Source organism: Bombina bombina, chromosome 5 (assembly GCF_027579735.1).
Source record: "Bombina bombina isolate aBomBom1 chromosome 5, aBomBom1.pri, whole genome shotgun sequence".
NCBI classification, from domain to species: domain Eukaryota; kingdom Metazoa; phylum Chordata; class Amphibia; order Anura; family Bombinatoridae; genus Bombina; species Bombina bombina.
The window spans coordinates 315464752-315492731 of NC_069503.1; the positions used below are offsets into that span (position 1 = coordinate 315464752).

Here is a 27980-nt window from a genome sequence, read left to right on the forward strand (position 1 = left end):
GCTCATGGACTCTTGTTAATTACATGAAAGAAATATAATGTAGGTGTCGGCGATGTTAGGGGCAGCAGATTAGGGGTTCACAGGTATAATGTAGGTGGCGGCGATGTCCGGTCGGCAGATTAGGGGTTCATTGGTAGTTTATGGGTGTTAGTGTACTTTGTAGCACTGTAGTTAAGAGTTTTATGTTCCGGCGTTAGCCCATAAAACTCTTAACTAATGACTTTTTATATGCGGTAGGAGTCTTGGAGGTAGAGGCTGTACCGCTCACTTCTTCCAAGACTTGTAATACCAGCGTTAGCCAAATCCCATTAAAAAGATAGGATACGCAATTGACGTAAGGGGATTTGCGGTGTGGAAAAGTCGCAGAAGAAAAGTGAGCGGTACACCTGTACCTTCCATACTCGTAATACCAGCGGGCGTTAAAAAGCATCGTTAGGACCCCTTAACGCTGCTTTTTAAAGCTAATGCAGAACTCGTAATCTAGGCGTTAGATTCTTACAGTATGGTTTATGTTTGAGTTTCATGTACTAAAGCATTATATCTCTGCTTAATACATACAGTGACATAAAACACATTTTTTTTCCAGACAGAGCATAGAATTTTAAACAACATACTAATTTACTTCTATGATAAAACTTGCTTCATTCTTTTCGTATCTTTTGTTAAAGGAACAGCATTAAACTACTGGGAGCTAGCTGGGCACATTAGTTGATCCAATGTCAAGAGACATATACCAGTCAGCAACTTACTCCCAGTAGTACATTGCTGCTCCTGAGCCTACCTTGGCATGCTTTTCAACAAAGGATAAAAAGACAACAGTCAGTTGAAAAGTTTTTTTTTATTTAAATGATCAGTTTTATCTGATTCATTAAACCAAAACAATAGGGTTTCATGTCCCTTTCAGTATATGTTTGCATTTGTCTTCACTCTTTTTTTCTTTTCTTTAGGCCCGCATCACCACTAGGTTACAACAATATCGTGTGAAGTCTGAGCTTGCTCGCAATACAAGACCTCAAGCATGGGTTCCGAGAGAGAAGCTACCACGTCCACTCACCAGCAGTGCATCAGCTATACGTAAACTAATGCGAAAAGCTGAACTGATGGGGATTAGCACAGACATTTTCCCTGTTGATAATTCAGACACTACTTCTAGCGTGGATGGCAGAAGAAAGCATAAGCAACCTGCTTTGACTTCAGACTTTGTTAACTACTACCTTGGTAAACAGTTACCACTTTATTGTTTAATTATGGGTATTGATTAACAGGCATCTGGTACAGCTTATTAAAAATAATGCTCTGAGATCAATGATTATTAATAACCATTACATTTAAAAGAATAGATGTAAAAGTAAACAATTCAAGATAGATAATAGCTTATCAAACCTGAATAGGTATGTTTACTCAAGACCATTGTAGGTAGCTGATGCCTTGACTTATCTGTAAGTGTTAAAATCTGAAGCACAATTATTTATATATCAAGAGTGATTTCAACAATTCTATTTTTTTTTCTGAGTTTTTAAATTTCTATTTATCTTGGTAAAACTATACAATACTTACCAGGTGAGATCCCCTTTCCAGAGGGAGCATGGACAGAAATAACCAAACTCCTTTTACCTTATATAACCCTTACTTGAGCTCCCATCCTCATTCCTAGTTCTGTTCATCATAGTATGGTCTGAGCTAGGTCCCTTTGTAGGGTCTTACCTGTTATGGAAAACTCAGCTGTATGGAAAACTTACACATTTGTGTCACAGTTTTCTACAGCAAATTGCAATCGTCCTCTGCTAAATTTGGCGGGAAAATTCTGAGCTCTGCTTTTTCTGAAACAAATCTCTATTTTTGCTTTCATATTTGTGTTTGCTTCATCTTTCACAATCCCTATTGTCCTTATGGTATACTGCTTGGTATTCTCTTGCATGGTAAGTTTTGGATAGATTGGCCAAGATTATTAGAAATTCCTAAAAACAGAAATTTCTATATCTTGGCCCATAACCTAGACAATACTTATAAGGGTTCCCATCCTTACCTGTCTCTGTGTATCTATGTTGTCCAGAACTAGTAATGAGGATGGGAGCTCAAGTAAGAGTTATATAGGTAAAATAGGCATGGTTATTTCTGTCCATACCCCCTCTGGAGAGGGGATCTCACCTTGTAAGTATTGTCTAGGTTTTAGGCCAGGATATAAAAATTTCTGTGTTTTTTTATATATATATTTAATTTCTAATTTTCCTTCTTAGTTTAGTTAATATCATGGTAAATATTTTCAGCTTCAAATATAGCAGTGACGTTCTCTTTTTTCTTTAGAAAGGAACATGCGAATGGTGCAGTTGCAAGAAAGCATGTCAGAACAGAAGAATATTAAGGAAAAATTAGAAAATGAACAAGAAAAACTCCACATTGAGTATAATAAGGTATGCACTAAACATTTTTTGTAACATTTAAATAATTTGAGAGCATTTCTCTTATTTCAGAATGATTTGTTTTTGTGTGCTTACTACACAATAATAATTCCACATAATATTAAAGAAGACGTTTCTTTCCAATGGGCATGGAGTGTCTACAAATCCATTCTAATTACTAGTGGAAATTCAACTCCTGGCCACCAGGTGGAGGCAAAGAACACCCCAGCAAAGCTTTAAGTATCCTCCCACTTCCCAAAATCCCCAGCCATTCTTTGCCTGTGTACATTGTATGTGGTGGCAAAGATGATGTCTGAAGAAAATCAAGTTTTTAATCCTTTCATGGGTACTTTTCCCTGCAAGCAAGGATTAGGGCTATGCTGTGTCCATGCAATCCTCTTTAGTAAGAGTAATGGTGGCTTTTAGCAGTTGGAAACTTTTCTCAGAAAAATGTTTCAGCATACGGGATACTTGTTTCAACCGGCAGCGGCTGTTGCCTCAGTTGCTGGAGCTGCGGCCTGCTGGTGCAACTCCTTATCGGATTTGATCGAGATGGAGGGTCCCCTCAATGTTATCCAAGAAAGAATTAAGGCCTTGAGAATTGCTAATTCTTTTATCTGTGATGCAAACATGCAGATCATTCGCCTAAATGCTAAGATCTCTGTTTCTCCAACATAGGTGTGTCCGGTCCACGGCGTCATCCTTACTTGTGGGATATTCTCTTCCCCAACAGGAAATGGCAAAGAGCCCAGCAAAGCTGGTCACATGATCCCTCCTAGGCTCCGCCTACCCCAGTCATTCTCTTTGCCGTTGTACAGGCAACATCTCCACGGAGATGGCTTAGAGTTTTTTAGTGTTTAACTGTAGTTTTTATTATTCAATCAAGAGTTTGTTATTTTAAAATAGTGCTGGTATGTACTATTTACTCTGAAACAGAAAAGAGATGAAGATTTCTGTTTGTAAGAGGAAAATGATTTTAGCAACCGTTACTAAAATCGATGGCTGTTCCACACAGGACTGTTGAGAGGAATTAAATTCAGTTGGGGGAACAGTGAGCAGACTTTTGCTGCTTGAGGTATGACACATTCTAACAAGACGATGTAATGCTGGAAGCTGTCATTTTCCCTATTGGATCCGGTAAGCCATTTTTATTACAGAGTAAATAAGGGCTTCACAAGGGCTTGTTAAGACTGTAGACATTTTCTGGGCTAAATCGATTCATATATAAACATATTTAGCCTTGAGGAATCATTTAATCTGGGTATTTTTGTAAAATAATATCGGCAGGCACTGTTTTAGACACCTTATTCTCTAGGGGCTTTCCCTAATCATAGGCAGAGCCTCATTTTCGCGCCGGTATTGCGCACTTGTTTTTGAGAAGCATGACATGCAGTCGCATGTGTGAGGAGCTCTGATACATAAAAAAGACTTTCTGAAGGCGTCATTTGGTATCGTATTCCCCTTTGGGCTTGGTTGGGTCTCAGCAAAGCAGATACCAGGGACTGTAAAGGGGTTAAAGATAAAAACGGCTCCGGTTCCGTTATTTTAAGGGTTAAAGCTTCCAAATTTGGTGTGCAATACTTTTAAGGCTTTAAGACACTGTGGTGAAATTTTGGTGAATTTTGAACAATTCCTTCATACTTTTTCGCAATTGCAGTAATAAAGTGTGTTCAGTTTAAAATTTAAAGTGACAGTAACGGTTTTATTTTAAAACGTTTTTTGTACTTTGTTATCAAGTTTATGCCTGTTTAACATGTCTGAACTACCAGATAGACTGTGTTCTGAATGTGGGGAAGCCAAGGTTCCTTCTCATTTAAATAGATGTGATTTATGTGACACTGAAAATGATGCCCAAGATGATTCCTCAAGTGAGGGGAGTAAGCATGGTACTGCATCATTCCCTCCTTCGTCTACACCAGTCTTGCCCACTCAGGAGGCCCCTAGTACATCTAGCGCGCCAATACTCCTTACTATGCAACAATTAACGGCTGTAATGGATAAGTCTATCAAAAACATTTTAGCCAAAATGCCCACTTATCAGCGTAAGCGCGACTGCTCTGTTTTAGATACTGAAGAGCATGAGGACGCTGATGATAATGGTTCTGATATGCCCCTACACCAGTCTGAGGGGGCCAGGGAGGTTTTGTCTGAGGGAGAAATTTCAGATTCAGGGAAAATTTCTCAACAAGCTGAACCCGATGTGATTACATTTAAATTTAAGTTGGAACATCTCCGCGCTCTGCTTAAGGAGGTGTTATCCACTCTGGATGATTGTGAGAATTTGATCATCCCAGAGAAACTATGTAAAATGGACAAGTTCCTAGAGGTCCCGGGGCCCCCAGAAGCTTTTCCTATACCCAAGCGGGTGGCGGACATTGTAAATAAAGAATGGGAAAGGCCCGGTATACCTTTCGTCCCTCCCCCCATATTTAAAAAATTGTTTCCCATGGTCGACCCCAGAAAGGACTTATGGCAGACAGTCCCCAAGGTCGAGGGGGCGGTTTCTACTTTAAACAAACGCACCACTATACCCATAGAAGATAGTTGTGCTTTCAAAGATCCTATGGATAAAAAATTAGAAGGTTTGCTTAAAAAGATGTTTGTTCAGCAAGGTTACCTTCTACAACCAATTTCATGCATTGTCCCTGTCACTACAGCCGCGTGTTTCTGGTTCGATGAGCTAGAAAAGGCGATCGATAGTGATTCTCCTCCTTATGAGGAGATTATGGACAGAATCCGTGCTCTCAAATTGACTAATTCTTTCACCCTAGACGCCACTTTGCAATTGGCTAGGTTAGCGGCGAAAAATTCTGGGTTTGCTATTGTGGCGCGCAGAGCGCTTTGGTTGAAATCTTGGTCAGCGGATGCGTCTTCCAAGAACAAATTGCTTAACATTCCTTTCAAGGGGAAAACGCTGTTTGGCCCTGACTTGAAAGAGATTATCTCTGATATCACTGGGGGTAAGGGCCACGCCCTTCCTCAGGATAGGTCTTTCAAGGCCAAAAATAAACCTAATTTTCGTCCCTTTCGTAGAAACGGACCAGCCCCAAGTGCTACGTCCTCTAAGCAAGAGGGTAATACTTCTCAAGCCAAGCCAGCCTGGAGACCAATGCAAGGCTGGAACAAGGGAAAGCAGGCCAAGAAGCCTGCCACTGCTACCAAGACAGCATGAAATGTTGGCCCCCGATCCGGGACCGGATCTGGTGGGGGGCAGACTCTCTCTCTTCGCTCAGGCTTGGGCAAGAGATGTTCTGGATCCTTGGGCACTAGAAATAGTCTCCCAAGGTTATCTTCTGGAATTCAAGGGGCTTCCCCCAAGGGGGAGGTTCCACAGGTCTCAATTGTCTTCAGACCACATAAAGAGACAGGCATTCTTACATTGTGTAGAAGACCTGTTAAAAATGGGAGTGATTCATCCTGTTCCATTAGGAGAACAAGGGATGGGGTTCTACTCCAATCTGTTCGTAGTTCCCAAAAAAGAGGGAACGTTCAGACCAATCTTGGATCTCAAGATCCTAAACAAGTTTCTCAAGGTTCCATCGTTCAAAATGGAAACTATTCGAACAATTCTTCCTTCCATCCAGGAAGGTCAATTCATGACCACGGTGGATTTAAAGGATGCGTATCTACATATTCCTATCCACAAGGAACATCATCGGTTCCTAAGGTTCGCATTCCGGGACAAGCATTACCAGTTCGTGGCACTTCCTTTCGGATTAGCCACTGCTCCAAGGATTTTCACAAAGGTACTAGGGTCCCTTCTAGCGGTACTAAGACCAAGGGGCATTGCAGTAGTACCTTACTTGGACGACATTCTGATTCAAGCGTCGTCCCTTCCTCAAGCAAAGGCTCACACGGACATAGTCCTGGCCTTTCTCAGATCTCACGGATGGAAAGTGAACGTAGAAAAGAGTTCTCTATCTCCGTCAACAAGGGTTCCCTTCTTGGGAACAATAATAGACTCCTTAGAAATGAGGATTTTTCTGACAGAGGCCAGAAAAACAAAACTTCTAAACTCTTGTCAAACACTTCATTCCGTTCCTCTTCCTTCCATAGCGCAGTGCATGGAAGTAATAGGTTTGATGGTAGCGGCAATGGACATAGTTCCTTTTGCGCGCATTCATCTAAGACCATTACAACTGTGCATGCTCAGTCAGTGGAATGGGGACTATACAGACTTGTCTCCGACGATTCAAGTAAATCAGAGGACCAGAGACTCACTCCGTTGGTGGCTGTCCCTGGACAACCTGTCACAAGGGATGACCTTCCGCAGACCAGAGTGGGTCATTGTCACGACCGACGCCAGTCTGATGGGCTGGGGCGCGGTCTGGGGACCCCTGAAAGCTCAGGGTCTTTGGTCTCGGGAAGAATCTCTTCTACCGATAAATATTCTGGAACTGAGAGCGATATTCAATGCTCTCAAGGCTTGGCCTCAGCTAGCAAAGGCCAAGTTCATACGGTTTCAATCAGACAACATGACGACTGTTGCGTACATCAACCATCAGGGGGGAACAAGGAGTTCCCTGGCGATGGAAGAAGTGACCAAAATCATTCAATGGGCGGAGACTCACTCCTGCCACCTGTCTGCAATCCACATTCCAGGAGTGGAAAATTGGGAAGCGGATTTTCTGAGTCGTCAGACATTACATCCGGGGGAGTGGGAACTCCATCCGGAAATCTTTGCCCAAATTACTCAATTGTGGGGCATTCCAGACATGGATCTGATGGCCTCTCGTCAGAACTTCAAGGTTCCTTGCTACGGGTCCAGATCCAGGGATCCCAAGGCGACTCTAGTAGATGCACTAGTAGCACCTTGGACCTTCAAACTAGCTTATGTATTCCCGCCGTTTCCTCTCATCCCCAGGCTGGTAGCCAGGATCAATCAGGAGAGGGCGTCGGTGATCTTGATAGCTCCTGCGTGGCCACGCAGGACTTGGTATGCAGATCTGGTGAATATGTCATCGGCTCCACCATGGAAGCTACCTTTGAGACGAGACCTTCTTGTTCAAGGTCCGTTCGAACATCCGAATCTGGTCTCACTCCAACTGACTGCTTGGAGATTGAACGCTTGATCTTATCAAAACGAGGGTTCTCAGATTCTGTTATTGATACGCTTGTTCAGGCCAGAAAGCCTGTAACTAGAAAAATTTACCACAAAATATGGAAAAAATATATCTGTTGGTGTGAATCTAAAGGATTCCCTTGGAACAAGGTAAAGATTCCTAAGATTCTATCCTTTCTTCAAGAAGGATTGGAGAAAGGATTATCGGCAAGTTCCTTGAAGGGACAGATTTCTGCCTTGTCTCTGTTACTTCACAAAAAGCTGGCAGCTGTGCCAGATGTTCAAGCCTTTGTTCAGGCTCTGGTTAGAATCAAGCCTGTTTACAAACCTTTGACTCCTCCTTGGAGTCTCAACTTAGTTCTTTCAGTTCTTCAGGGGGTTCCGTTTGAACCCTTGCATTCCGTTGATATTAAGTTATTATCTTGGAAAGTTTTGTTTTTGGTTGCAATTTCTTCTGCTAGAAGAGTTTCAGAATTATCTGCTCTGCAGTGTTCTCCTCCTTATCTGGTTTTCCATGCAGATAAGGTGGTTTTACGTACTAAACCTGGTTTTCGTCCGAAAGTTGTTTCTAACAAAAACATTAACCAGGAGATAGTCGTGCCTTCTTTGTGTCCGAATCCAGTTTCAAAGAAGGAACGTTTGTTGCACAATTTGGATGTTGTTCGCGCTCTAAAATTCTATTTAGATGCTACAAAGGATTTTAGACAAACATCTTCCTTGTTTGTTGTTTATTCTGGTAAAAGGAGAGGTCAAAAAGCAACTTCTACCTCTCTCTCTTTTTGGATTAAAAGCATCATCAGATTGGCTTATGAGACTGCCGGACGGCAGCCTCCTGAAAGAATCACAGCTCATTCCACTAGGGCTGTGGCTTCCACATGGGCCTTCAAGAACGAGGCTTCTGTTGATCAGATATGTAGGGCAGCGACTTGGTCTTCACTGCACACTTTTACCAAATTTTACAAGTTTGATACTTTTGCTTCTTCTGAGGCTATTTTTGGGAGAAAGGTTTTGCAAACCGTGGTGCCTTCCATTTAGGTGACCTGATTTGCTCCCTCCCTTCATCCGTGTCCTAAAGCTTTGGTATTGGTTCCCACAAGTAAGGATGACGCCGTGGACCGGACACACCTATGTTGGAGAAAACAGAATTTATGTTTACCTGATAAATTACTTTCTCCAACGGTGTGTCCGGTCCACGGCCCGCCCTGGTTTTTTAATCAGGTCTGATAATTTATTTTCTTTAACTACAGTCACCACGGTATCATATGGTTTCTCCTATGCAAATATTCCTCCTTTACGTCGGTCGAATGACTGGGGTAGGCGGAGCCTAGGAGGGATCATGTGACCAGCTTTGCTGGGCTCTTTGCCATTTCCTGTTGGGGAAGAGAATATCCCACAAGTAAGGATGACGCCGTGGACCGGACACACCGTTGGAGAAAGTAATTTATCAGGTAAACATAAATTCTGTTTTTTTCAGTGCAGACCCATCGGGCACTCTGGCTGATTTCCTGGTCTGGGGATTTGACTTCTAAGTCTAGACTCCTTTCCCTTCCTTTTAAGGGAAAAAAAATTATTCAGTCTAGGCCTGGGCTCCATTATCTCCACGGTTACAGGAGGCAAGGGTGCCTTCCTACCACAGGATAAAAAGAACAAGTCTAAGGGACAAGGCTCTAATTTTCGTTCCTTTTGTTCTGAGAAATCCCGACGACAGCAGTCCTCCGCTGAGCCCGAGCAAACCAAGAGTACTTGGAAGCTGGCTCAATTCTGGAATAAATCCAAGCAGAGCAAGAAGCCCGCCGAAACCAAGTCGGCATGAAGGGGCGGCCCCATGATCCGGCGCTGGATCGTGTAGGGGGCAGAGTGTCGCTGTTTTAAGATGCTTGGTTCAGAGACGTGCAGGATCCATGGGTCCTGGAGATCATAGCTCAGGTATACAAGATAGGTTTCAAATATCATTCTCCCAAGGGCAGATTTCTCCTTTCAAGCCTGTTTCAAAGCCAGAAAAGAGGGAAGCCTTTCTGCTGTGTGTGCGGGATCTGTCCTCCCTAGGAGTCATTGTTCCGGTTCTTATCGCAGAAAGAGGTTTGAGATACTATTCAAACCTGTTTGTGGTCCCAAAGAAGGAGGGAACTTTCTGCCAGATTCTTGAACAAGTGCTTGAACAAGTTTCTAAATGAGGAAGAATACTAAGGTATGGGGGGACTCCTAGAGTAGGTGGCGCACTATCAACTAAATGTGGTGTTTGACAGTTAGTGAATACAAAATGTATTATTACAAAAATGGCAAGCAAATAAACCACAAAATAAGTGTTCAAATGGAGAACAAAATGTATCAAACCAAATAGTCAATGTTCAAATGAAATCGGAACCACAGTCCAAATCGATAACAATGGATGTCAGATATTAGCGAGGCAGCTCCACTTCATTGAACGATTTGATAGTTAGTGAATACAAAATGTTTTATTACGAAAATGGCAAGCAAATAAACCATGAAATAAGTGTTCAAATGGAGAACAAAATATACCAAACTAAATAGTCAATGTTCAAATGAAATCAGAACCACAGTTCCCATTTGCACCTGTCTTTACAAGTACCATCACAAATTGTGAGTTTTATTTCATTATTTGCTTGACCGTATATCTCACGGATTTCACTGAGGCGCCCTTTTTCTCTTTGATCTAAGTTTCTAAATGTCCCCTCGTTCAGGAAGGACAGTTTATGACCACTATAGATTTGAAGGATGCTTACCTTCGCGTTCCAATCCACAAGGATCACTTCCAGTTCCTAAGGTTTTCTTTCCTGGACCAGCACTTCCAGTTTATTGCACTTGTTTGGTCTAGCTACTGCTCCAATAATTTTTACAAAGGTTCTAGGGGCTCTTCTGGCCGTTGCCAGAACCTGGGGCATAGCAGTAGCTCCCTACTTGGACGATATTCTGGTACAATCACCATCTTTTTGTCTGGCGATGGACCATTAGGTATCTCTTCTATCTCTTCTTCGATCTCATGGATGGAAGATAAACTTAGACAAGAGTTCTCTGATTCCAAGCACCAGGGTAGAATTCCTGGGTACTATAATAGACTCCATATCCATGAGGATATTTCTAACAGACCAGAGACGGTGCAAGCTAGCTTCGGCATGTCTTGCCCTCTGGACCTCCTTAAGGCCATCTGTGGCTCAGTGTATGGAGGTAATTGGTCTCATGGTGTCCAGCATAGACATAATTCCCTTTGCCAGGTTCAGTCTCAGACCGTTACAACTGTGCATGCTGAGACAGTGGAATGGCGATCATTCGGATCTGCCTCTGGTCAACCAGTCGAGAGAATTGCTCTCTTGGTGGCTCTGTCCAGATCATCTGTCCCGAGGGACATCCTTTCTAGGACCATCCTGGGAGATTGTGACTACGGACGCGAGTCTATCATGATGGGGAGCTGTTTGGGGTGCCAGGAAGGCAAGGGCCTGTGGTCTCAGGAAGAACGCTCCCTCCCGATCAACATTTTGGAACTTTGAGCAATCTTCAGTGCTTGGCCTCTTCTGGGTTCGTCCCATTTATCAGATTCCAATCAGATAATATAACCTCGGTGGCTTAAATCAACCATCGGGGTGCACTAGAAGCTCCCTAGCAATGAGGGAAGTATCTCAGATTCTGGAGTGGGCGGAGGGCCACAGCTGTTCGCTGTCAGCAATCCACATTCCTGGTGTGGACAACTGGGAAGCGGATTTTCTCAGCAGACAATCCTTCCATCCGGTGGAATGGTCTCTCCATCCCAAAGTGTTGGCGGAGATATGCAGCAGGTGGGGGACGCCGGAGATAGACCTCATGGCGTCTCGTCTCAATACCAAGCTACCCAGATATGGGTCGAGGTCCAGGGATCCTCAGGCCGAGCTAATAGATGCATTAGCAGTGCCTTGGAAGTTTAATCTAATCTACCTTTTCCCGCCGTTACCACTCCTTCCTCGTGTAGTGGCCCGCATCATGCAGGAGCAAGCCTCAGTGATACTGATTGCTCCATCGTGGCCACGAAGGATGTGGTTCGCGGATCTGGGGGGGATGTCTTATGGAAGTTACCTTGTCGCAGGGATCTGCTGGAACAAGGTCCTTTTGTTCATCAAAATCTAGATTCTCTGAGTCTGACTGCGTGGAGATTGAACGCTTAGTCCTAGCCAAGAGAGGTTTTACTGAGAGAGTTATTGATACTCTCATTCAAGCTCGTAAGCCGGTTACTCGTCGCATCTATCATCATGTTAAGGATGATAGATCAGGCCCATGTTCATATCTATGGGTCCTCCCTGTAGTCTGAATCTTGTTCTTAAGGTTTTGCAACATGCTCCTTTTGAGCCTTTGCATGAAATTGACATTAAGTTGTTATCCTGGAAGGTTCTTTTTCTACTGTCTATTGCTTCTGCATGCAGAGTATCTGAGATTGCCGCCTTGCAATGTGAGCCTCATTATCTGGTGTTCCATTCTGATAAGGCTGTCCAACGTACTAAGTTAAGGTTTCTCCCTAAGGTCGTGTCAGACCGCAACATCAATCAAGAGATTATGGTTTCTTCCTTGTGTTCTAATCCTTCTTCTTTGAAGGAACGTTTGCTTCATAATTTTGAAGTGGTTCGAGCCTTGAAGTTCTATCTTCAAGCTACTAAGGATTTTAGGCAAGCTCCTTCCTTGTTTGTTGCCTATTCTGGGAAGCTTAAGGGGCAGAGGGTCTCTGCGACTTCCTTATCCTTTTGGTTAAGGAGTGTTATCTGCTTAGCTTATGAGACAGCGGGACATAAGCCTCCTCAGAGTATTATGGCTCTTTCTACTAGAGCAGTGGCTTCCTCTTGGGCCTTTAAGAATGAGGACTCTATGGATCAGATTTGTAAGGCGGCTACCTGGTCCTCCTTACACACTTTTTCTAAATTTTACAAGTTTGATGTTTTTGCTTCTGTGGAAGCAGCCTTCGGGAGAGAGGTTTTGCAGACTGTGGTGCCCTCAGATTAGGGTCCGCCTCTCTTTTTGTCCCTTCATTCAGTGTCCTCTAGAGCTTTGGTATAAGTTTCCCAACAGTAAGGAATAAAGCTGTGGACTCTCCTTATATTAAGAAGGAAAACATAAATTATGCTTACCAGACAATTTCATTTCTTTCTGTATAAGGAGAGTCCACGGCCCCCGCCTGTGTTCTCTGATGGGCGGCCCACTAAATTATATTTTTCTTCTGGCACCTTTTATACCCTGACATTTCTCCTACTGTTCCTTGTTCCCTCGACAGAATGACTGGGGGATGGGGGAGAGGTATTTAAGCCTCTGGCTGGCGTGTCTTTGCCTCCTCCTGGTGGCCATTTTCAGTATTTCCCAATAGTAAGGAATGAAGCCGTGGATTCTCCTTATACAGACGAAAATTATCTTGTAAGCATAATTTGTTTTTCGTTCCTTTCTTAACTTCAAAGGTCAAAATTCATCCTTTCCCTCTTCCAAGCAGGGGCAGTCCAAGTCTTCTTGGAAGCTCAATCAGTCTTAAAATAAGGGGAAGCAATCAAAGAGACCCTCAGCTGAGTATAAGTGAGCATGAAGGGTCGGCCCCTGGTCCGGGTTCGGATCAAGTGGGGGTCAGACTTTCCCTGTTTTGTCAGGCGTGGAGATGAGATGTCCCAGATCATTGGGCTGTGGACATAGTATCTCAGGGTTACAAAATAGAATTCAAAACTTTCCCTCCCAGGGGCAGATTCCACCTTTTAAGATTATCTGCTGACCAGGTAAAAAGAGAGGCATTCTTGAACTGCGTTCAGGACCTTTCCCTACTGGGAGTGATTGTTCCAGTTCCAGTAAGGAAATAGGGTCTAGGATTCTATTCAAATCTGTTCGTGGTTCCCAAAAAAGAGGGAACTTTTCAACCCATTTTAGACCTAAAGTGCCTCTACAAGTTTGTCATGGAACCGTCCTTCAAAATGGAAACCATTCTTCCTTTGGTACAAGAGGGTCAGTTCATGACGACCATAGACCTGAAGGACGCATATCTTCATGTTCCTATCCACAGTGATCATCACAAATTTCTGAGATTCACCTTTCTAGACAAACACTTTCAGTTTGTGGCTCTTCCGTTTGGATTCCCAAAATATTCTCAAAGGTTCTGGGGGCTCTCTTGGCAGCGATCAGGTCTCAGGGAATTGTAGTGGCACCATACCTGGTTGACATATTGGTTCAGGCACCATCTTTTCAACAAGCAAACTCTCACACAGAGATCTTGTTGTCTTTTCTACGTTCCCACGGTTGGAAAGTAAATCTGGAAAAGAGTTCCCTTGTTCTAGCTACAAGTGTGGTTTTCTTAGGGACCATAATAGATTCCCTATCTTTGAAAAATTTTCTGACGGAAGTCAGAAAATCCAAAATTCTCTTCTCTTGCCTCTCTCTTCAGTCTACTGTTCGGCCATCAGTGGCTCAATGTATGGAGGTAATTGGTCTGATGGTCGCTTCCATGGACATCATTCCCTTTGCTCGATTCCATTTGAGAGCTCAGCAATTATGCATGATCAGACAATGGTTGAACAACTGGAATCCTCGCACTCAAAGGGGTAGTTAGAAAAGGGTGAATATAAATAAAGTACCGTTAGTCCAAAGGCTTAAAAGTAGAAAGCTCCTTTATTTAGAAATACACTAAAAAGGCATACACGCCAGCAAGGTAACAAGGTCAAACGCGTTTCATAGTTCTAACTTCTTCAGTGACCTATACCAACACCTGAAAACTCATCCTTAATAAAGGTATTAACCACTCCCCCATTACAGGTGCAAAACATTGGTTCAGGTGTATCACAGAAAAAGGAGGGCAATCACATTTAACATATGTATAGTGTAATTTCTAACAGATAAGCATATTTACATAGTTACAGAGAGTTAAGTAAGATATAATTTCATTTTAAAATATTAACATCTATTTGCTGTAGAATTTAATTTAGATGTTATATTTTAAATTTTTAAAGAGACTTAACTTTATTTCTCACAACAAGTTCCTAATTAATGACCAAACCTGATTTATCCACAATATTGAATACCAAGAGCTACTTTGTAATAGTTTCATATGAACTGCTCTAGTGTGAATATATCAGATCATTATGCAAGAAAGCTGACTGATTTTGGAAGTATTTGTAACTATCACCTAATTGTAGAAAGGAATATTATTAGTAAATAAAATTATTGAAAACCTAGAAACTTCCCAACTTTCTCTGTCATTGCTATAATCAAAAATCTATAGATATAATTTGTGAACATCCTTATGACTGGTCATGAGTAACAAAAATGCACTAAAAAATGCACTAAAAAATGCACTAAAAAATGCTCTCAACAATGTACTTTAAGAAACACCCAATAAACGGGATACATACCACATTTTATAATACATTCTAATGGAGTGAAAATGAACATAAATTACCCACTATGACCTAAGTCTAATTACTCTACATAAAGTTTAATGTCCCAATCAGAATTAAGTCCCTTTGGGACCCTTGTATTTAATTGGAAAATCCAATATACTTCCTTCTGACTTAAAAGTTTAAGTCTATTTCCCCCCCTCTTGGGTCTCTTTACATGTTGTATACCCTGAAAACTTAGTTGATTTTTATTTCCATTATGCTCATTCTTAAAATGCAGGGCAACTGGAGTGTCCAAATCCTCATCTCCAATAGACCTCAAGTGCTCCAAAAATCTAGTTTTCAGGGGTCTGGTCGTTTGACCAACATACTTTATATTGCAAAGTTTACACGTGAGTAAATATATCACATATGAAGTATTGCAATTTATGTACTCTTTAATTTTAAAAGACTTTTCATCACCCGTGGATTTAAAAGTATCACCCAATAGGGCATATGAACATGATGTACATTTCCTACTTCCACAGTGGAAAAAAACATTTTTTGGTGTAAGCCAATTGTCTGTTGTACTAGTAGGTAGCATAGATGGGGAAAGAATGTTAGCCAGCGTTTTCGATTTACGTGTCACATATTTACAACCTCCTTCTATAATCTTATCCATAGTTTCATCAACTCTAAGAATAGGGAGAGACTTTTTGATAATTTGACAGATGTCATTATATTCCTTACTGTACATTGTTGTAAATACAGGTTTCTGCTGGTAATCAGCCTTTTTCCTCGATTTACCTTTGATCATGTCTTGTCTAGCCATAGAATCTACTTGTTTCTTAGCCTCTCTTAGATCCTGTATTTTGTATCCCCTTTCCAGAAAACGTTCTGTAGTTTTTACTGAATGTGCTTCATATGCCTCTATGGTGCTACAGTTTCTTTTTGTCCTCATGTACTGGCCTTTTGGTATGGCCTTTATAACATGTCTTGGATGGCTAGATTTAGCCATCAAAAGGGTATTGCCTGCACTCTCCTTCCTATACAGCTCTACTTCTACACTGTGTGTATCAATATTAGGTTTAATTAGTACATCAAGGAAAGTCATTTCTTTTCTACTTGTATTCATAGTGAACTGCAAATTCTGTTGGTTATCAGATAAATAGTCAAAAAAGTCATTCACCATCGAATCATCACCATCAAATATAAACACAAGGTCGTCTATATAACGGCCGTAATATGCAATCCGTTCTTTGAATGGATTACCATCACCAAAGACACGGGACAGCTCCCACCAACCTAAAAATAGGTTGGCATATGTGGGGGCAAATTTCGCCCCCATGGCTGTCCCCTGTCTTTGGCGATAGTAATCCCCCTCAAATAGAAAAAAATTATGCGAAAGCAAAAATTCAAGGGATTTTAAGATGAATTCTCTAAGATTAACATCATAATCAGTAAACCTCTCTAGACATGATTGTATTGCCACAATACCCTTGTCATGAGGGATGGAGGTATAGAGGGACACAACATCATTGGTGACAATGCAATGCTCATCCAACCATTCCACTTGTTCAATCTGTTTAATGAATTCTGTTGTGTCCCTGATATAGCTCCTAAGGCTCAATACAATGGGTTGTAGTAGAGTGTCAATCATGGCGCTTAATGGTTCATTCAATGAACCAATACCCGCCACTATGGGGCGTCCTGGGGGTGAGGTCATACTCTTATGGATCTTTGGGAGGTAATGAAAAATTGGTACAATAGAGTGTTCAACTAACAAAAACTCAAAATTCGACTTTGTTATAGCACCAATCATTACCGCCCAATCCAAAAGATCATGAAGTATCCTCCTATACCTAAAAGTAGGATTAAGGGAGAGTTTTTCATAGACCTCCTCATCCTGTAACTGTCGAAAAGCCTCCTTTATATAATCAGTTCTGTTAAGGACAACAACATTACCCCCTTTGTCAGAATTGCGTATTACAATGGATGAATTATTCTTAAGTTGTTTTATCGCAATCCTATCCTGTTTACTCATATTGTCATTCTTAAAAGTGTTACATTTGTCCATGTTTTTCTTATGTAATTCTATCACTTCTTTTTCAACTGTTCTATGAAAAATTTCTATACTATTGTTTCTTATATGTGCTGGATAAAAGTCAGATCTACTTTTGAACTTTTTTAGAGGAATTTCACTACTCTTTAAGCTATGGATATCTCCCCCTGCTGCCCTATGTAGGTCTGTTAAATCCATTTCAGCACATATATCAACAAAAGATAGAATCCCATCATCCTGTGCTACCTCATCAATTTGATCACCATCCTCCGATTTATCCAAAGCATCGTTGTTATTACCCATTGTTTCAAAAAAATATTTCTTAAGGGTAAGAGATCGTACAAATTTATTAATATCAACAATGGTCTGGAACAAATCAAAGTGTGAACTTGGTGCAAAACTCAATCCCAATGATAGCACTTTTATCTGATTGTGGGTCAATTTAGCAGATGATAGATTAATTACATTTTTGGATTCTAAACATATTTCCTGCTCTGAGACCTCCGTTGTCTCCTGGGATAACGGTGTGTCCTCCCCTGGCCTACCTGATGACCTCTGCCTACCCCTACCCCTCCTACCTTGTCGTGTCCTACGTTTTTTTCTTTTACTTTGGTGTGTAGGATACCCTTCATGTTTTTTGAAACCTGGGAAGTAGTGACAACAATATCTTCCCTATCTATAGAGGGCTGTAAAACAAAGGAAGTTGAAGTATTAGTATCCTCTGTAACCCCCTCAAAATCTGATGAATCGTAATCATATTCTGTATCAGTTTCATTAAACTTAACTTTCTTTTTATCCTGTTTGAGATTACTGTTAACTCTCTGTCTCTTCCTCCCTCCTGTATGCATCCATCTATAAACATTCCCCTTCTCATAATCATCCTTATCCCTTGATATTTTAGATTTCTTAAAAAACCATAAATTTTCTTTAAATTCTTCCATTACTCTTTTAATTTTGTCATCATAGCCCTTAAACTCAGGTTTAGTAGATAACGGGCGAATGTAGTCTTGCACTTTCTTAATTTCTAAAATCAAGGTGGATCTCTGCTGCTTTTTATACTCTATGAGTAGATCCATAAGGGCCAGGGAACATTGGGTTAATAGCTCATTCCATTTCCTAATGAAATCTGTGTCTGTTACCTCAAAAGAGGGGAATTTCTTTATTCGTAAGCCCCTTGGAATACGGTGAAACTTTTTATATATGTTAAATGTTTTAACATCAATCTCCAGCCTAGTATCTTGTTTTAACAATTTGTCCATTTTAAAGAAAAGTGAGTCCAAACTCTCTCTTTCCTCCTGTTCTAGTTTGTCGTCATCATAATCCTCACAGTCCTCATAAGTTTCTTCAAATGACTGGAACACATAACTCTCAGCGGCCATGACTTAAAAAAATGCTCCTATTAAGCAGAAGCATGCAATAATAAACTTCATGCAATAATTCCAAGGATGTAAACTATTTAGTAGGATAGACCTACTGCAGGAGCAAAATTTTTTTAAAAGTGCACACCTTATGCAAAGGTTGCAAAAAAAAGAAATTATGAACAGCTAATGTGAGTGATCCCACTAAGGAATCAAGCAGCACATATTATGCACTGATTCCAAAGATGTATGTTGCTGTGTAGAATTATTCCTCTGTTGAGTGTAGAAACTCAGACAATACACTCCATATAAAGATTCAAAAAAGGTGCAAACTGCTATTACTTATGCTCTTTATGCGAGTATGTAAGCATTAACAGCACATTCTTGATTCAAGTGTCCATCATTCTCTTTCAAAAAGATGGCTTCTGAGATAACATTAACAAAAACTCCAGATTTAAGCTTTTGAAATAGCATTAATAGAAACTTCAGGCATATTAATCCCAAGATAACGCTTATCTGTATAAATGAGATTTATTTTTAGGATGCCACTCCATTCAAGGCACTCTGCTTGGCGTTTAGCCTTATAAATGTATATGTATATGGGATCATAAACGGTACATTCACCCAACCTAACCCTATCAGACTAATAGTGCGGTGTAATACAGAGAACACAAGTGCAGTAAAGATGCGATAACACACTGAGCGCTTGCTTACGGATTCTGGCACGTGCTCAGACAATGGGACGGATACTATTCGGATCTGTCTGAGAGGTTAGATCTAGATCAGTCGAAAAGAGACTCTCTCCCGTGGTGGCTTTCTCAGGACAATCTGTCTCAGGGCACATGCTTCCGGAGACCTTCCTGGGTGATTCTGACCACGGACGCCAGCCTGCTAGGCTTGTTAACAGTCTGGGACTCGTTAATGGCATAGGGACTATGGACTCGGGAGGAGTCTGCTCTCCCCATAAACATCTTGCAGTTGAGAGAGATTTACAATGCTCTAATGGCTTGGCCTCAATAGTCTTTAGCCCGGTTTATCAGTTTTCAGTCGGACAACATCACCTAAGTGGCTTACATCAAACACCAGGAGGAACTCAGAGTTCCTTAGCTATGAAAAAGGTGGCACGGATTATTCAGTGGGCGGAAGCTCACAATTGTGGAGTGGACAATTGGGAAGCAGATTTCCTGAGCAGACAGACATTTCATTCCGGGGAGTGGACTCTCCATCCGGAGGTTTTCTCCAGGTTGACCATCAAATGGGGGTGCCAGAGTTGGATCTGATGGCGTCTCGGCAGAACGCCAAGCTTCCAAGGTGCAGTTCAAGGTCAAGAGATTTTCAGGCCGCTCTGATAGATGCTCTGGCAATTCCTTGGGAATTCGGTATAGCATACCTGTTTCCTCCGTTTGCGCACCTTCCACAAGTTATTGCTCGTATCAAACAAGAGAGAGCATCTGTAATTCTAATAGCTCCTGCATGGCCTTGCAGGATCTGGTATGCAGACCTAATGAAGATATCATCTTGGCCACCTTGGAGGTTGCCTCTGAGGAAGGACCATCTAACTCAGGGTCCATTCCTCCATCCAAATCTCGTTTCTCTGAAGCTGACTGCTTGAAGATTGAACGCTTAGTCGGTCATTGAGACCATGATCCAGGCTCGCAACCCTGTTACTCGAAAAATTTACTATAAGGTATGGCATAAATACCTTTATTGGTGTGAATCCAAGGGCTACTCTTGGAGTAGGGTCAGGATTGCTAGAATTGTGGCTTTTCTCCAGGAAGGTCTGGAAAAAGGGTTGTCAGTCAGTTCTCTGAAAGGTCAGATTTCTGCATTATCTATTTCGTTACACAAGCGTCTGGCACTTTTTTTTGTCAGGCACTGGTCAGAATCAGGCCTGTGTTTAAACCTATTGCTTCTCCTTGGAAGCATTAATCTTGTTCTTAAAGTTTTGCAGCAGGCTCCGTTTGAGCCAATGCATTCCATAGATATTAAGTTGCTATCTTTGAAGGTTTTGTCTCTTATTGCTATCTCTTCTGCTCTGAGAGTTTGTGTGATTCGCCTTACCTTATCTTTCATGCGGATAAGGCGGTTCTTCGTACTACATTGGGGTTTCTTCCTAAAGTGGTTTCTGATAGAAATATAAATTGGGAAATTGTTGTTCCTTCTCTCTGTCCCAATCCTTATTCTCATAAAGAACGTCTGTTGCACAACTTGGATGTTGTGCGTGCTCTAAAATTCTACCTACAGGCGACTAAGGATTTTCGCCAGTCTTCTGCCCTGTTGGTTTGTTTCTCAGGAAAGCGTAAGGGTCAGAAGGCTACTTCTACTCTTTCCCTCTGGTTGAGAAGTATGATTCTTTTTGCTTATGAGACTGCTGGGCAGCAGCCTCCTGAGAAAATTACAGCTCATTCCATTAGGGCTGTCTCCTCTTCTTGGGCTTTCAAAAATTAAGCTTCTGTGGAACAGATTTGCAAGGCTGCAACTTGGTCCTCTCTGCATACTTTTTCCAAATTTTCCAAATTTGATGCTTTTGCCTTGGCTGAGGCCTCTTTTGGGAGAAATGTTTTTCAAGCGTTGGTGCCTTCTGTTTAGGTCTGCCTGTCTTGTTCTCCCTCCCTGTTCATTCTGTCTCCTCTAGCTTGGGCATTGGTTCCCACTAGTAATTGAATGACGTCATGGACTCTCAATATTTTAGTGAAGAAAACAAAATTTATGCTTACCTGATAAATGTCTTTCCAGATTTGGAGTGGCCACGACCTCACCCTTTATTAAGACAGTTAGTTATTTTTTTACTAAACCTCAGGCACCTCTACACCTTTGTGTTATTCCTTTTCCATTTCCCTTTGATCGATTATGGGGATTATGGGTAGGGGAGTGACACTTTACAGCTTTGCTGTGGTGCTCTTTGCCTCCTCTTGCTGGCCAGGAGTGATTCTCACTAGTAATTGAATGACGTCCTGGACTCTCCATATCCGGAAAGAAAGAAATTCATCAGGTAAGCATATTTTTTTTTTTTTTTTTTTTTAAAATATTGAATTTGGCAGCTGAAACTTTACTTATTTTGTAAGCACAACTGTCCTCTTCATTGCAGCATTTTTTTAACCCCACTTTACTGGTTTAGTGACCAGACCATTTTTCAATTTTCTTACCCTTAAAGGGATACTAAACCCCAACATTTTCTTTTATGATTCAGATAGAACATACAATTTTAAACAACTTTCCAATTTAATTCTATTTTCAAATTTTCTTTATTCTCTTGTTATCCATTGCTGAAGGGACAGCATTGCACTAATGACAGGAAGCTGAAAATATCTATTTATCCAATCACAAGAGACAAATGTGTGCAGGCACCAATTAGCAGCAGTTCCCACTAGTGTATGATATGTGCGTATTCATTTTTTAACAAGGGATACAAGAGAACAAAGCACATTTGAAAATAGAAGTGAATTTAAAAGTGTCTTAAAATTACGTGCTCTATCTGAATCATGCAAGTTTAATTTTGACTTTCCTATCCCTTTAAGGACCAGGATTATTTTTACATTTCTGTAGTGTTTGTGTTTAGCTGTAATTTTCCTCTTACTCATTTACTATACCCACACATATTATATACCGTTTTTTCTCGCCATTAAATGAACTTTTTAAAGATACCATTATTTTCATCATATCATATATAATTTACTATAATTTTTTTTATAAAATATGTTGAAAAAAATAAAAAAACAACACTTTTTTAACTTTGACCCCCAAAATCTGTTACACATCTAGAAACACCAAAAAACACCCATGCTAAATAGTTTCTAAATTTTGTCCTGAGTTTAGAAATACCCAATGTTTACATGTTCTTTGCTTTTTTTGCAAGTTATAGGGCAATAAATACAAGTAGCACTTTGCTATTTCCAAACCATTTTTCTCTTGTAAGGTGTATCCAGTCCACGGGTTCATCCATTACTTGTGGGATATTCTCCTTCCCAACAGGAAGTTGCAAGAGGACACCAACAGCAGAGCTGTCTATATAGCTCTTCCCCTAACTGCCACCCCCAGTCATTCTTTTGCAGCTCTCTACAAGATAGGAAGTATCAAGAGATATGTTGTGACTTAGTGTAGTTTTTACCTTCATTCAAAAGTTTATTTTTAAACGGTACCGGCGTTGTACTGTTTTACTCTCAGGCTGAAATTATAAGAAGAATCTGCCTGGAGGTTGATGATCTTAGCGGTTTGTAACTAAGGTCCATTGCTGTTCTCACGCATAACTGAAGAGTATGGGAAAGACTTCAGTTGGGGGAACGGTTTGCAGATTACCTGCTTTGAGGTATGTTCAGTATATTTATTTCTAGAGAGATGATAAGATCTAGAAAATGCTGACAGAGCCTTGTATAATTGAGGTAAGCCTGATGTAGTGATTTAACAACTGGGTTCATGCTTACAAAAAAGGGTAATATTCATGTTAATACTCATATTTCTTAGTGACAAAACGTTTACATGTTATATAGAAAAAACGTTTTTTCTCTGAGGGTGATAAATGTTTTTTTTGGGGCCTAGTTTCCACATGGCTAGTGAGATACTCCCAGGAGTATTTTCTTAAGGCCATCTGACATCGAGTGCATGGTGGGAGGGGCCTATTTTCGCGCTCTAGATGCGCAGTTCTTATTCAGACTGAGACATCCAGCTTCCCTAAAGGAGTCCTCTGGAATCTGAGGACCACTATAGAGGGCTTATTCCTTTCCTAAATCGTATTTGAGGGCAGGTAGGAGCCACAGCAGAGCTGTGGCAAGGTGTTTAACTGTTTATTAACGTTTTTAACGTTTTTCAAATCCGGTTTGGGGCCTAAAGGGTTAATCATCCATTACAAGTGGGTGCAATGCTGCTTTAGTCCCTTATACACACTGTAAAAATTTCGAAGAGTTTACTACTTTTTAACACTGTTTTGCATCGGCATCTTCTCTTTCTTTTTGGCTGAGAAGCATAATCCGTTTAGCTTATGAGACTGCTGGCCAGCAGCCTCCTGAAAGAATACAGCTCATTCTACTAGAGCGGTAGCTTCCACATGGGCTTTTAAACATGAGGCCTCTGTTGAACAGATTTGTAAGGCGGCGAGTTGGTCTTCGCTTCATACTTTTTCTAAATTCTACAAATTTGATACTTTTGCTTCCTCAGAGGCTATTTTTGGGAGGAAGGTCTTGCAGGCAGTGGTGCCTTCCGTTTAAGTTCCTGCCTTGTCCCTCCCTTCATCTGTGTCCTAAAGCTTTGGTATTGTTATCCCACAAGTAATGGATGAACCATAGTTTTTTTTCAAAATTACATTGTAACACTGATATCTGTCAGGAATCCCTGAATAACCCTTCACATGTATACATATTTTTTTTTTAGTAGACAACCCAAAGTATTGATCTAGGCCCATTTTGGTATATTTCATGCCACCATTTCGCCGCCAAAAAACACTAACTTTTTCACAAACTTTAGGTTTCTCACTGAAATTATTTACAAACAGCTTGTGCAATTATGGCATTACTTTTTGGTAATTAGAAGGCTGCTAAATGCCGCTGCGCACCACACTTGTATTATGTCCAGCAGTGAAGGAGTTAATTAGTTAGCTTGTAGGGTTCCTTTTAGCTTTAGTGTAATAGATCAGCGTAGCTTGGCGTCGCTAATGCGGATGACACAGAGAGTAAGTGGGTAATGCAGGAAAGGAACCACCGTGCTGCTGCAAATGATAGTCCCAAGTTTTGACGTACGGAAGAACCACAAAACCGGGTCATGGTTATAACATCCTTTTATTAAAACAATGTGACATGTTTCTCGGCCAAAACAAAGGCCGTTTCATCAGTCAGCGTTGCAAAGATTGCTGATCACAGACTTCTACTTAGACCGTTACCAGAAACCAGTCACAAACTTCTGCTGGGATCGTTGCCAGAAATCGCACCTGCTTCACCGGGGGTACCCACAGCGTACTGACTGCTGCTGAATGTCAGCCTCTTCATTCAATTTAGGTGCCATCTTCCTTGTGAGTAGTGTCCAAACTCTTATCTATTTTGATATCATCTTGTTTTACAAGTCACACTATGAGGCGCCCCTTGTCTTTCTCATATTTTAACCCAAAGTATTGATCTAGGCCCATTTTGGTATATTTCATGCCATCATTTCACTGCCAAATGCGATCAAATAAAAAAAATCGTTAACTTTTTCACTAACTTTAGGTTTCTCACTGAAATTATTAGCTTGGGCAATTATGGCATAAATGTTTGTAAATGCTTCTCTGGGATCCCCTTTGTTCTGAAATAGCAGACATGTATGGCTTTGGCGTTGCTTTTTGGTAATTAGAAGGCCGCTAAATGCCGCTGCGCACCGCACTTGCATTATGCCCAGCAGTGAAAGGGTTAATTAGGTAGCTTGTAGGGTTAATTTTAACTTTAGTGTAGGGACACATCACACCCCCTAATCCCTCCCTGACCCCTCTCAAACAGCTCTCTTCCCTCCCCCACCCCAGTGTGCTTAAAAAAATTGGTTTTATTTATTTTTTATATAAAAATTAATTTTTCTGTTGTGTAGCTGCCCTCCCCCTCCCAGATCCTTTTTCCCCAAGTCTTATCCCCCTCTCCCTCAATCTTATCCCCCTCTCCCTCAGTCTTATCCCCCTCTCCTGCCTCCTTCCCTTATGCATTGAATAGACTAAGTAGCGAGCGCTCCCCCTTGCACGCTCTCGACGCCATCCGGCAGTACCGGAACCAGATCCACCTCAGAAGGAACTGCTCCAGCAATGGGCCGCCCACTCTCCTCCCTCCCACCTACCAAGGTGGCTCTCTCTGCATCGGATGCTTAAAAATGGTTATTGCAGGATGCCTCGATATCGAGGCATCACAGCAATAACCGGAAAACGGCTGGAAGCGATCACAATTGCTTCAAACCTCTGAGGACGTGCATGGCCGTCCTTGGTCGTTAGGGGTTAAAGGGACAATAAAACCCAAACATTTTCTTTCATGATTCTGATGGAGAATACAATGTACTTCTATTGTCTAATTTTCATCATTTTTCAGATATCCTTTGTTGAAGAAATAGCAATGCACATGGGTGAGCCAATCACACGAAGCATCTATGTGTAACCACCAATCAGCAGCTACTGAGCCTATCTAGATATGCTTTTCAGCAAAAGATATAAAGAGAATGAAGCATATTAGATAATATAAGTGAATTAGAAAGTTATTTAAAATTGCATGCTCTTTCCAAATCATAAAATAAAAAATATGGGTTTAATGTCCCTTTAACTAGCACGTCATGTTTGCACCATTCAACTAAATGTAGCACGCTCCCGTGCTATGTAAAGCTGTTAGCTGCTTTAGCTGACACTGGAGGGTGTTGAATTTAGCTAAATGGTGCTTGATCATGGTGTGCTGTGATTAGACAATGAGTCTGTGTTGTGCTAGTTAAAAAAAACAAAACGCTTTGACGAAGAGGCTTTGCTAAATACAAATGATGGAATAACAGAGTTAATCTTAAAATAGATTATGTTTTATGAAATTTCTATGTAGGATTATTTTGGTCCTGGGGGCATGCATACACTGTCTACTTTTTTTTCTGTATAGATTTCTAAGATAGTTCAGAGTTGCAAATATACTTAAAGTGATGGTAAATCCGAGCGTTTAAAAAAATGCTAGGATTTACCATCACTAAAAATAAACAGGACTTCAGTGATCAGTTTGAAAAAAAGGGTCCTAAACGTACCCTTTTCTCAATGAGGTGATATTTACACCTCTAAACCAATAGCCGTGCTAGAATACACAACAGTTTCATGACTAGCATGGCTATTGGTTTAAATGTGAAAACATCACCTCATGGGTACAACTGTTCTGTAGGCGGCAGGAGCTGCTGAGTTTATTGAGAAGACTGCGGCACAGAAAGGGTATGATTAGTACCCTTTTTTACAAACTGGTCACTGAAAGTCCTGTTTATTTTTAACCGCTTGGATTTACCATCACTTTAAAAGGGCATAAAAGTGGAAAAGGAAAATGCTCTGATATGTAAGAGCATGTTTTTATTGTACTTTTTCTTGTGCATAGCTTTGTTTAACCCTTGCTATATTGTGCATAGATGCAACATGTATACACTTATTTGCTATCTAACATTTTGAGTTGCTAATTAGTTTCACAAATTTGATCTCATTTTTTTTTTTTTTAAAGCTTTGTGAAGCCTTAGATGATCTGCAAAATGTCAATAGCAATTTGAGAAATGAAGGACAGACATTATGGAATTTTATGGGGAAGATCATTGGACAGGTATGTTTTGATTACATAGACATGTATCGTCTAAAACTGTAATAACTGTTTACCAGTAGTATGCTCCCTTAAACTTAAATTGAATGTAAATTTTGATGCTAAAGTTCCCGGTTTTTAAAACTTCGCTTAAAAACAGGGGCACTTTAATTCATCAAAATTTTCATTTCACTCCTGTTGTGAAAAAAACCATACCTTTTAATCTTCACAGCAGCTCCAGCTTCCTCCGGTCGTTTCAAAGCCTCTTCCTGGGTCTAAAATGAGGCATCCGGCTTCCTCCAATCACAGCAGTGATAGGAGGATGACCTATCAATCATTTCTGACATCAGAAATGGCTTGTGAGACCGGAGGAAGCTGGAGCTACTGTGAAGTTTAAAAGGAAAGTTTTTTGTCACAACAGGAGTGAAATGTAAATTTTGATGAATTAAAGTGCCCCTGTTTTTAATCAAAGTTTTAGCATCAAAATTTACATTCACTTTAATGAAAATAAATGATCCAACAGACAAACCAGTAGTAGATGTGTTTTAATCTCTTTGGTCATCCTAGTAGCAATTCACAACCACTGGAGAATAGACAAAACATGTTTTGGATGAATAATAAGGCTTCGTCCTACACTCACTCACCAAGCTGCCCTCCATTTTGTTCCTGCTTTTTATGTGAAAGGATGGGAAGAATTATTATATCCACCTGAACATTTGGGTTTTATGGCTTTGGGTTTCTTTAAAGCCCTAATAAAAGGGCCTCCATGCCACATTTATGTACAATGTTTTTTGTTTGTTTTTGCTGTAGCTTTGTCGAAAACACTTCACGTGGCTTAATTAGCAAAATCAGATTTTCCCATGTTACAAACTGTTCTAAACAGTTTTTAAAGGTTTTTAGTAATACCAGTCACAACTAAAGAGCTACATAGCAAGCAAATGAGTTTCTTGTCCACTACTCTATTTGACCCCCTGGATAATCTACTTTTCTTAAAGCATAAAATAATTTAATCAACACTTTTGGCTCTCCAGCCCCTGCATTAGCCACATTCTTTCATCAGACTTAAATTAATAGTAAATCATAGCATTTGTGAAATGCTAGCATTTATCAATGCAACAAATAAAGGGGGCTTTCATTCATGAAGTTTAAAATACTTCATGCTGAAAAGTTCCTTTATTTCTCTGCCGTATTTGCTGCGCTGAGCGCCTCAGGCCGCCTATAGCAGAACACTATTTTATCACTTAGGTGATCTTAGCCAATAGCGTGCTAGCTATCCGGCATAATGCCAGCTGGCATGCACAGCTATTGGCTAAGAGGTGTAAACGTCACCTCATTGAAAAAATTGCGCTCTGCTGCGTGCGACCTGAGGCGCTCAGCACGTCATACGCTGCAGACAAATAAAGGAACTTTCAGCATGAAGTATTTTACACTTTATGACTGAAAGTTCCCTTTATTTGCTGCACTGGTAAATCCTAGCGTTTTATCAACACTATGATTTACTATCACTTTAAGAATAGACCCCTTTTCCTGCAGCACGTCT

At 40.8% G+C, this 27980-nt stretch overlaps 1 protein-coding gene across 5 annotated transcripts in view; it reads left to right on the forward strand.

Moving 5' to 3' along the window:
* Window positions 1-27980, forward strand: part of PHF14 (PHD finger protein 14) — an 809709-nt gene that overhangs the window by 274084 nt on the left and 507645 nt on the right. For all 5 annotated transcript variants that reach the window (XR_008402519.1, XM_053714097.1, XM_053714098.1 and 2 more), the window contains 3 exons: window positions 948-1218; window positions 2305-2411; window positions 26369-26464. Coding sequence is in view for 4 of the 5 variants with exons in the window: in XM_053714097.1 (XP_053570072.1) it covers window positions 948-1218; window positions 2305-2411; window positions 26369-26464 (474 nt within the window). In the remaining variant the exon portion in view is untranslated. The remainder of the gene's footprint in view (window positions 1-947; window positions 1219-2304; window positions 2412-26368; window positions 26465-27980) is intronic.